This window comes from Mirounga leonina, unplaced genomic scaffold (assembly GCF_011800145.1).
Source record: "Mirounga leonina isolate KUSES-001 unplaced genomic scaffold, KU_Mleo_1.0 Mir_94, whole genome shotgun sequence".
Classification (NCBI taxonomy): Eukaryota; Metazoa; Chordata; class Mammalia; order Carnivora; family Phocidae; genus Mirounga; species Mirounga leonina.
This window is the reverse complement of record NW_023270855.1, coordinates 2,044,657-2,054,757: the sequence shown is the minus strand read 5'-3', so window position 1 is coordinate 2,054,757 and position 10,101 is coordinate 2,044,657. Positions and strand designations below refer to the sequence as shown.

Here is a 10,101-nt window from a genome sequence, read left to right as displayed (position 1 = left end):
ATTTATTTATTTATTTATTTATTTATTTATTTATTTATTTATTTATTTATTTGAGAGAGAGAACGAGCGAGAGTGCATGCACTAGTGCAGGTGATGGGGAGGAGCAGAGGGAGAGGGACAAGCAGACTCGGGGCTCGATGTCATGACCCTGAGATCATGACCTGAGCCAAAAATCAAGAGTCAGGCTTAACTGACTGAGTCACCAGGTGCCCCCTTCGTTCCTTTTGTAGTATTGTAGCATTTTCCTCCTAGGAAATACAAGAAGTTCCCAACACTACAGTCTCTTTCCATGTGTATGAAGGCGTGTGGTAACTCCTGCTCTACAGTGCGCTGATGGGACCAGTGGTTTAGGCAACTTAACTAAGTTGCAGGCAGAAATATGGTGCTTATTTTAGAGATGCAAATACGTGGTTCATATAGACAATCCACTCTTGAGGACCTCATGCTATTAATAATGGGGCTTTATATTTAGGCTCTAGAGAAAGGAAATGCTTAGATGAGATTGAAATAGGTTTCTTCAGTCTTCTTTTGGCAACAGCCTATTTTTTTGTGTGCCACTTGCCACTTACATAGGGGGTGCTCACAAAGAAATAACATCTTAGGGAGTGGGGTTTGCATCTTGGCTTTGCTGCTTGGTAACTGACCTTGGATGAGTTAGTGTGTTTCAGTTTCTAAATCTGTCAAATACAATATCAAATATCAAATACACTATCAAATACTAGATCATCAAGTTCATAGGCTAGGTGGGAGGATTCAGTGAGACCTCATACAAGTGATCTAGCACCATCTAGGACAGATGTGGGTGTAATAGCTATATTGTATACCTGCCTTCTGGGAAATGGAAGAAACTAGACACACCTGAAGCATTTCTTAACCAAGTATTTATCATACTTTAGTAGAAGGATATTGATCATCTCTTCTGTATTAGGTTGAGGTGAGGGGGATACCATTGAACCAGATATATAGTCTCTGTCTTTGAAGTTCACAGCTGAAGGTGTGGAGTCAGGGCCTGTGGAGATACCTGGGTGAGAAAGGAGTGGCTGAGAAGGTGGTGGGTTTGGATAGAAGGTAGATGTGGTACTAGAGTCTCCTCCTCACACTGTACCCTGTCATGCTGCAGAGATTTTCCCTTCGCTTGTAGAGTACCAGAGAATAACAGTTTTAGAGGTATCAGCCCCGCGGTTACAAACTCAGATGCCTACTCAGACAGGCCATGGGGATGAGGGATGTGCCTGGGTACAAGCACGAGGGCTCAGGGTGGCCAGAGCGGCATGTCCTCACCGAAGGTGGCAGCTGTTCTAGAGGTCCACCCCAGGTGTCACCACATGGTAATGCGGGCCCATTGTGGCCAGACCTTCTAGTTCCTCAAAAGAAGCTAAATACCTGGATTTTTACCTGGAATTTCCGAACATTAAAAAATAGGCAACAAATTGAGTTTAAAAACACATGAGACTCATAGGGGAAGGGAGGGAAAAATGAAACAAGACGAAACTGGAGGGGGAGCAAACCATAAGAGACTCTTAATCTTAGGAAAGAAACTGAGGATTGCTGGAGTGGAGGGCGGTGGGAGGGATGGGGTGGCTGGGTGATAGACATTGGGGAGGGTATGTACTATGGTGAGTGCTGTGAATTGTGTAAGACTGATGAATCACAGACCTGTACCCCTGAAACAAATAATACATTATGTTAATAATAATAAAAAAAAAAAAACAGGCTGTGGGCAACTAGTTTGTGACTTGTGATTTAAGCTAGGACTTTGATTTGACAGGTGGGGAAATGGAGCAGCAGAGATTTGCCATGTGCCCAGAGTCACCGTGAAAATTAGGTGCAGAACCAGGACTACAACCCAGTTTTTGCCCTGCCTGCCAGGGCTTTTTTTTTTTTTTTTTTTTCATTATTTGAGAGAGGGGGAGAGAGAGTGAGCGTGTGCAAGTGCATGAGCAGGGGGAGGGGCAGAGGAAGAGAGAAGCAGGCTCCCCGCTGAGCCGGGAGCCCGACTCGGGTGGGCTCCATCCCAGGACCCCGGGACAATGACCTGAGCTGAAGGCAGCCACCGCTCAACCGACTAAGCCACCCAGGCACCTCCCGCTGGTGCTTGTTGTGCTACACTACATGCCGATTCTCTAACACATTCTACCATCTTAAAACATCACCAAAATGGCATTGAAAAGGTTCCTTTTAAGAGGAACCTTTACTGGGCCAGTTTTAAAATACTGTTTCAGAGATGTACTTTGTTGTTCACTGCAGGCTTGCTTTCTTGCTTAGTCTCTACACCTTGGAAACTGACCTTCCTCAGGCTCTTGTTTCAAAGTTGAGCAAAGATCAAAACAGGCATTCAGACACCATGGCATTTCCCTGTCCCATACCAGCTCTAACGCATTGGATTTTCATACTTGATATGTGACCATGCAGCTGTTAAATCTACTTGTGGTTAGCATCTGCCAGCTGTAGCTATCTTATTAAAAATCAGTTTGTAGTTTAAGAGGGCATGTTCTTCAAGTGTAACTTAGGACCAGCTCATAGCTTCAGACCCTAGCTCATGCATCATTCTTCACCATGTGCGGGCCACTTACTACAAAGCGAATGTCATGTGATTCATTCTTTGATTAGTAGTTTTCTGATGGGCTGGAGGTTGGTGTCCTCCTGTGCCTGTAAAAACCACCCCGGAGTAGTGTTCCGAGCCATTAGGTCAGGGCCCTGTTGTGATACTGAGGGAAGTGTTTTAGAAGACTACTGATTGTGATGGGAACACGATCTCTGGAACCCGTTGCCAGACTTAAAGTTCTCATTCTGCCATTTTCTAGATTATGGTTCCCAGGACGTGTTTAAATCTCTACAGTGCCTCTGTTTCATCATTTGTAAAGTGGGGAGAGTTTAGTGTCTACTTCATAGGGTGAGTGGAGGGTCACGTGAAGCACTTAGCACAGGCCTGTGCTGGTAAGTGTCAGTGAGTGATAACTGTTGTAATTACAGGGATGATTAAAGATGCCATTTGGGTTATAAATCGCCTGTCCACAAAAGTCATGCAGCATTTATTGTGTGAAACATGCTAAATGATGTTACAACTAAAAGGACTAGATTTTCAGTTATTCCTGGTTCATATTTTTTTAATAGCATATGTTTCTGAATTACTGTATTTTCAAGAATGTAAAACAAGTGCATTTCCACTTTTTCTGTAGACAGCTCTAGCTCTGGCTATTGCTCAGGAGCTGGGTAGTAAGGTCCCTTTCTGCCCAATGGTGGGGAGTGAAGTTTACTCCACGGAGATCAAGAAGACGGAGGTGCTGATGGAGAACTTCCGCAGGGCCATTGGTGAGTATCACGTCGGTGGCAAGAATTCGTCTCACTTGCCCAGTGCCTTGAAGCCGCTGTGTTGTGCAAATGCCTTTACGACTTATATTTGTTGTACTACCATTTTTCTTTTGGCACTATTAGTGTTATCTTTGCAAGCCAAACAAGAACCCAACTTTACTAATTGAAGCGCTTTAGCAGTTGGCAAATGTGGGCCCTGGCTATGGGCTGGGGTTTCTCACCTGACAAAATAAATGTGGCTGTGAAGTGATTTTTTAAAAAACAAGTCAGATTTTCCTGGCAGCCTTATTATGCTTTTAGAGATGACTGTCCACTGAAAAGGCTTGGACGTAAGCCAAAAGCTTTGTGTGTCGTGATGCTGGAATGCCCCTGGTCCTGGATATCGAGCCAGAATTGTGGCCTATCAGAGAGTGGGGAAACCATGTGGGAACAGGCAGAGATTTGAGGCTTATGGTGCCACCCTCATGGGGCTGGGAGCTACCATATCAAGTGCTTGTTATATGCCAGGCCCCCCCAACATTGATTATAGCCTTTTGTTTCCCTAAGAGAAAGTTCTCTGACTTCATTTTGCATCTGATGAAACAGAATCTCAGGAAGTTAAATGACTTGCCTATAGTAACCCAGCTAGTAAGTAGCAGTGTTACAGTCTGAACCTGTATCTGTTTGATTCTAGAGCCCATACTCTGAAGATCTGCTGTGAAAAAAATGGCCTTTCCCAAGTATTTACCTCTTGTCAGCGGGGATGTCTGGGCCAGTCTCCTTGCTCCATTTTTGTTTCCCTAGCTCTGGGAAAATCCCAGCTTCCCTCACATCTACATGTAGAAATAGCTTATTCCTTTTAAGATATTAAAAACTACTTGATGTGTTTCTGCACATATAGGCGTCTATCTCTAGGATACAGTTGCTGAGTTATAAACACTTGTCAGAGTGCCTGTACAGTTTTCCAGGCCCTTTGGTTGTCAAAACAAGGTAAATATTCTTTTTTTAAAGAAGATTTTATTTATTTATTTGAGAGATAGCATGAGAGAGAGAAAGAGCACGAGTGGGGGCGGGGCGGGTAGAGGGAGAAGCAGACTCCCCGCTGAGCAGGGAGCCTGACTCAGGGCTCAATCCCAGGACCCTGGGATCGTGACCTGAGCTGAAGGCAGATGCTTCACTGACTGAACCACCCAGGTGCCCCCAAGGTAGACATTCTTAAGGAAATTTGCTAGAAAACTTTGAGGAAATGAGGAAAGTTTAAGAAAGAGCGGATTTGTCTAGCCCAGAATCCTTGCCTTGAGACTGCTAAAGTCTAGGTCAGGGGTACAATCATGTAGGGCCTCAAGCCACGATTAGGGCTTTGCATTTTTCGCTGAGTGAAAGGAGAAGCAATTGGAGAGTAGTTTCGGATGTCCAAGAATCCCCCTCTGGCTGGGGGATGGAGAGTGGGCAGTGAGGAGAGTGAGAGGGTAGCAGGGAGACCATGAGGAGTCTGAGCAGATGGTGGTGGCTTGGGCCAGGGTGGTGATGGCAAAGGTGATAAGAAGTGGTCGGATTCTGGATGTAGTGGGATGGTAGAGCTGACAGAATTGCCTGAAGGATTAGATGTGGGGCTGCAAGAAAGAGAGGTGGCCATCTTGGGGGATGGGAAAGAATGGAGAGGAGCAGATTGGGTGTTTATTAAATGTCTGCTGTGGGTAGAGTATTTACTGCAGCCCCAGTTCCTGCCACAGAGTGGATGCTTAGTAAAGTTTTTCTGAATGAGAAAAGAGGATGGACTGTAAAGCAGTTGGAAAACAGAAGCCTTTGCCTAAAGATAGCCCTCAGTCTGTGTCTGGCGATAGATATGCTTTGTTTGGTTTACACAGGGTTTTTTAAAATGAATTTTGAGTTAGTTGCCAGTGTTTAGAAATTGGGGAATGTCCTATAAAATCCTTCTTTCTGGCTTCTGGAGAGAAGCTTTCATTCCCACACAGCAACAGCCAGGTTGGGGCCGAGCAGCGCTCCTTTGCAGAGCGGGCTTGTGCGGCACTGCGTCACAGCCCCCCAGGGGCCTGCTCTGCTTCTTGACCTTCCCCGTTGGGTGCTTGCCTGTACCGGGTCCCTGCAAGCACCTGAGTGTGGGACTCTTGTTCTAAACCAGAGGGATTATGAGCCGTGTCTGTAGGCTAAGCTTTGTGTTATGTAGATACAGGGTTTTTTTTAAACTGCGAAATAGTCCTTACTGGAAATCTTTGTTACTGGAAACACTGCATTGTTTTGGTGGCTGTTTTAAATTGAAATATCATATACATATAGAAAAGCAGGTACAGCATGCCTGTAGTTTAACGATTAATTATGAGGTAAACACGCAGTCACCGCTCAGCTCGAGGTGCAGAGCAGGGCCAGCACGCAGGTGTCGCCATGCCCTGGCTGGCCACAGCCCCTCACCTGTCCCACACCGACCCGCAGGGCGCGAGCACTGTGTGGCCGCGGCTTCTGTGCTCGGCAGAGCTGGTGCAGCGGGGTGGCAGAATTTTGCCCTTTACACTTTATCTAAATGGAACCTACTTCAGGTGTTGCTTTTTTTTTTTTTTTTTTTTAGCAGTGTTTATGTTTGTGAGGTTCAGCTGGTGCTCTTACGTGTCTTGCTCTCTTTGGACTTTTGCATCGTATCTGGAATAACAGTGGACATGGCTCGAAAGATCCTCTTTGGGGTTTAAGATCTTTCTGAGTCCTTTTTAAAAACTTAATGAACATGTGCCAAAGATTTTATTTAACTCACTGATTAATAAGATAAACTGTAAGATACTACAACTGGCTCAAATATCTGAGTACATCTGAAATGTATTCTTATTTACTAAAAACTATTTTTCTGATTGATAAAATCTGACAAAACTGACTTTTACATAAGTGCATGTGTTGAGGTTGCATAAAAGTAACTTTAATGCTTTAAAATTGGAAAAAATAGAGGTAAATTTCCTAGGCATCTGCTTTGTGATTTGCCATTTTTGAGGGGAGGGGGCAGTGCAGTTCTTTTGATGGCACTGAGGTAAAGAGAATTTCTTGATCCTGCCACAAAATAAAAAGGCAGGCCATTGACTGTCTTCAAAAAGGATCCCTGCCCATCTCCCTCTGCCTTTGAATTCCTGTGAAGTTGGCAGAGGGGTGGGGAGGAAGCGGTAAGCTGACCAGAAATTAAAAGCAAGGAGTCTGTGCTGTTTCCTTGACGTGATGAAGGTCCCTGTCAGGGATTCAGAAACCTGAGCCAGCAGATGAAACCTGTGTCATTCGTGTTGCCGTTGCCAGAGAGAGCGCCGGCTTGTTCCCTTCCCTGGCTAACAGCTGCTTTCATTGTCCGTCAGCCACATCCTCTGCCTGCTTGTCAGCACACAGCGACTTCTAAACAAACACAGGGACTAGTGAGAGACGGGAATGCCTTTCTTCCCCACTCAAGGAATTTCATGTCATGGTCATTAACAGGAAAGAAGGAGCATTCCATTGGAAGGAATTTATCTCTGTGGGATATAAAAGTTTTGATTTAAAAAAAATCAGAGTTCATTTTAAAAGTACAGAATTTTCCAAGTATGTCACAGTCTTCTGATACATTCATGTAGGTTTGGAAAATTTTAGTCTCGATATTGAGGAACTAAGAATTTGGAAAGGCGAAAGTGAAACACAGCCTCTCTTGGGGCCATTCCAAAACTTCCATTTGTAGGGCTATCAGATTGAATGAAGGTAGAGTAGAACTTCTCCTTAACTTTAATATCTGAGAGTCTTTGTTCTGGTTGGGTTTCTGGGGAAAGAAGGCAACTGACCCAATGATAAGATAATGACCACGTTTAAAAGTGGGAAGTGATAGAGAGTGTCTGACACCATTGGCAGTGTTTCTTTTTGCCATTGGGCTGTTTCCGTATCAGAACAGAGGTGGCTTGATGGTGAGGACACCCAAACCCTATCTGGGCTACCTGTCATCAGAGGTAGTTTACAGCTCTACATTGTGAGTAGGACGGAGTTCTTCACTCCTTAAATGAGTGGTTCTCAGCTGTGGCTGCCTGCGGGAATCACTGGGGGAGCTTTAAATGAATGATAATGGCAGTCCCAACCCCTGAGACTCAGAGGCAAATGGTCTGAGTCCAGCCAGGGTCTGAAGAATTGTAGAGGCCTATCATGATACTAAAGGGTGAGAGAACCATGATGTAGACTCCAGCTGAGGTTTAGAATATTGTTTCCTTTTTTTTTTTTTTAAAGATTTTATTTATTTGACAGAGACACAGCGAGAGAGGGAACACCAGCAGGGGAAGTGGGAGAGGGAGAAGCAGGCCTCCTACAGAGCAGGGAGCCCGATGCGGGACTCGATCCCAGGACCCTGGGATCATGACCTGAGTGAAGGCAGACGCTTAACGACTGAACCACCCAGGCACCCCAGAATATTGTCTCCTAAATGTAAGCCATCGGTGTTCCTCCTTTGCCAGGTCTCACTAGTATTATTTACTTAAATTTTTCTTTTTAAAGTGACTTGGTTATTTTGTGTGCACATAACAAAAAAGTACCTGGAGCACAAGTGTATAGCTCAGTGAATTATCATAAACTGAAAGCCCATGCAGTCAGCACCCAGTCAAGAAAGAGAGTATTGCCAATACCCCAGAGTACCCTTTGTGTCCACCTCCAATCTCCATCCTTTCTTCCTTCTCCAAATTAATGACTGTCTTGCTTCTAACATAGTAGTTATGCCTGTTTCTGAAGCTCATATATGCAATCAGGCAGTGTAGAAGTAAATATTCTTCTGTGTTTGGTTTCTTTTCCACAAAGTTATGTTTGTGAGAGTCATCGGTATTGTTTCATATAGTACGCCTACACCTAGTAGGTGTATACCTAGAAGCTGAATTACAGAATATAGGGTATTCATGTGTTCAACTTTAGGAGATTATACCATGTTGTTTCTAAAGTATTTGTACCAATTTACACCCCTATTTGCAGTGCAAACTTTCCCGCTGTTCTGCATCCTCACCAACTCTTGATATGGTCAGCTTTTAATTGTAGTGATCCTAGAGGTGGTAGAACAGTATTTCATTGCTTTTTTTCCTTTTTTTTTTTTTTTTTTTTAACTCTTAGTTTGGAAAGTTTCAAATGTACAAAAAGGAGTCAAGTGATGACCTTCCCCCATGGTCCCATCACCAGGCTTCAACTCATAGTTAATCTTGATTGATCTATAGCCCCCATCATTCCCCTCCCAGATCCTTTGAAGTTAATTGCAGACCTACTTTTTCATCCATAAATATTTCAATATGTATCTCTGCAAAATAAGGACTTAAAGAAAACCCCACTATACCACTGTCATGCCTAGAAAAAAACGAACAATATATTCCTTGATGTCATCAAATACCTAGTATTCAAATTTCTAGTTGTCTCATGTTATAGTGTTTTTCCTTTTTCGAAAATTTTTTGAATTATTATTTGAATCAGGATACAAATAATGATCTGCATGATAGCTTGGTTGATATGTGTCTTACATCTTTTTAACCTATGGGTTTCCCTTACATTTCTGTTTTTTCCTTTGGGCAAAGCTTAAATTAGATGGAGACTAGGCTCACACCCAAGGGCTGGCAGAAAGGGACTGCTGAAGTCAGTGGGCACATGTTACCTGAAGGGGAAAGGACAGAGCCAAGTGTTGTGGGAAAGGCTGTCAGCCAGCTGGCGCCCTGTGGTGTGGTGTGGTGTGGCATGGTGGGAAGAAGCTGGTGTCAGAGCCAGAAGACTTGGACTCTAGTCTGGGGTCTACCATGAAGGATGAAAGGACCCTTGGCTCCCCTCTTGGAGCTGACCTCCCCTCTGTAAAATCTGTAAAAGGACATAAGGAGTGCTCACTCTGGCTGTTTCACAGGGCTAGGTTGGGATGTGCTGGCCCCTCCCCTTGTCCTCAGGATTCCAGTGCAGGATCAAATGAGGCAGTGACATGCATGCCCTCTGTAGACTGTGTAGGAAGGCCCCTTACATGGGTGAAGAGGCCGCCACAGTTAGAGGTTTATAGTGTGTTCTTCCTGGTGCGGCCTGCAGCTTTCCCTAAATGTAGGGACTCCTTCTGGATGCATCTTCAACTAGTTTGACCCAAGGATGTTTCCTTTTGTGCCTCTAGATTGATGGTAGGTATAGTGACTGAAAATGGTTTTCTTGTTGATGTAGAATCCTTGGAAAACAGATTTATTGGCTGTTAACTTACCTGTGATACATCTGTGGTTTTGGAGAAAAGGATTTGTGTCCCTTGACCCAGACTTTGGGAACTGGGGAGAGCTTGTGTGTGAGTGCATGTGTTTTCAGAGAAGCGGTGTTCAGTGGTATGCATTTGTTTTCCTGTTGTAAGAAAACCTTTACCTACTAGTAATTATCATTGCTTTGTTAGACAAACCCAATTTTCTTTTTGTTATTTTAACATGTTATTAAAGCATAATACATATATATATGGGTATGTATATATGTGTATATATATACACACACACATACACACACAGAAGAAAAAACACAATCATAGGTATTTAGCTCAGTGAGTTTTCATAAAGTCAATACACTCATGTAACCAGCACCGACATCAAGAGACACATTAGAACTCCAGAAGCTCCTAAAAAAAAAAACAACCATTCCAGAAGCTCCTTGTGCCCCCTCCAGTCGCTCTTCCCTGTCCCCCTGCACCAGTGAGCAGGGACATGCCTGTGTTGACTTTGAAGGCAGAAAGGTGTGATCCAGGGTTGGGGTTTTAGGGTTTTAGGTTTGGGGGTGTTATGGTGGACCTGGGCTGTTGCATCATGTGGCAACCTCCTTAGAGATCTTGGTCAT

General features: G+C 44.1%; 1 protein-coding gene across 1 annotated transcript in view; it reads left to right on the top strand.

Moving 5' to 3' along the window:
* The window catches only part of RUVBL1 (RuvB like AAA ATPase 1), a 41,559-nt gene that overhangs the window by 7,543 nt on the left and 23,915 nt on the right, over positions 1–10,101 (top strand). Inside the window, exon 3 of the mRNA XM_034996643.1 lies at positions 3,180–3,312. Coding sequence (XP_034852534.1) covers positions 3,180–3,312 — 133 coding nt within the window. The remainder of the gene's footprint in view (positions 1–3,179; positions 3,313–10,101) is intronic.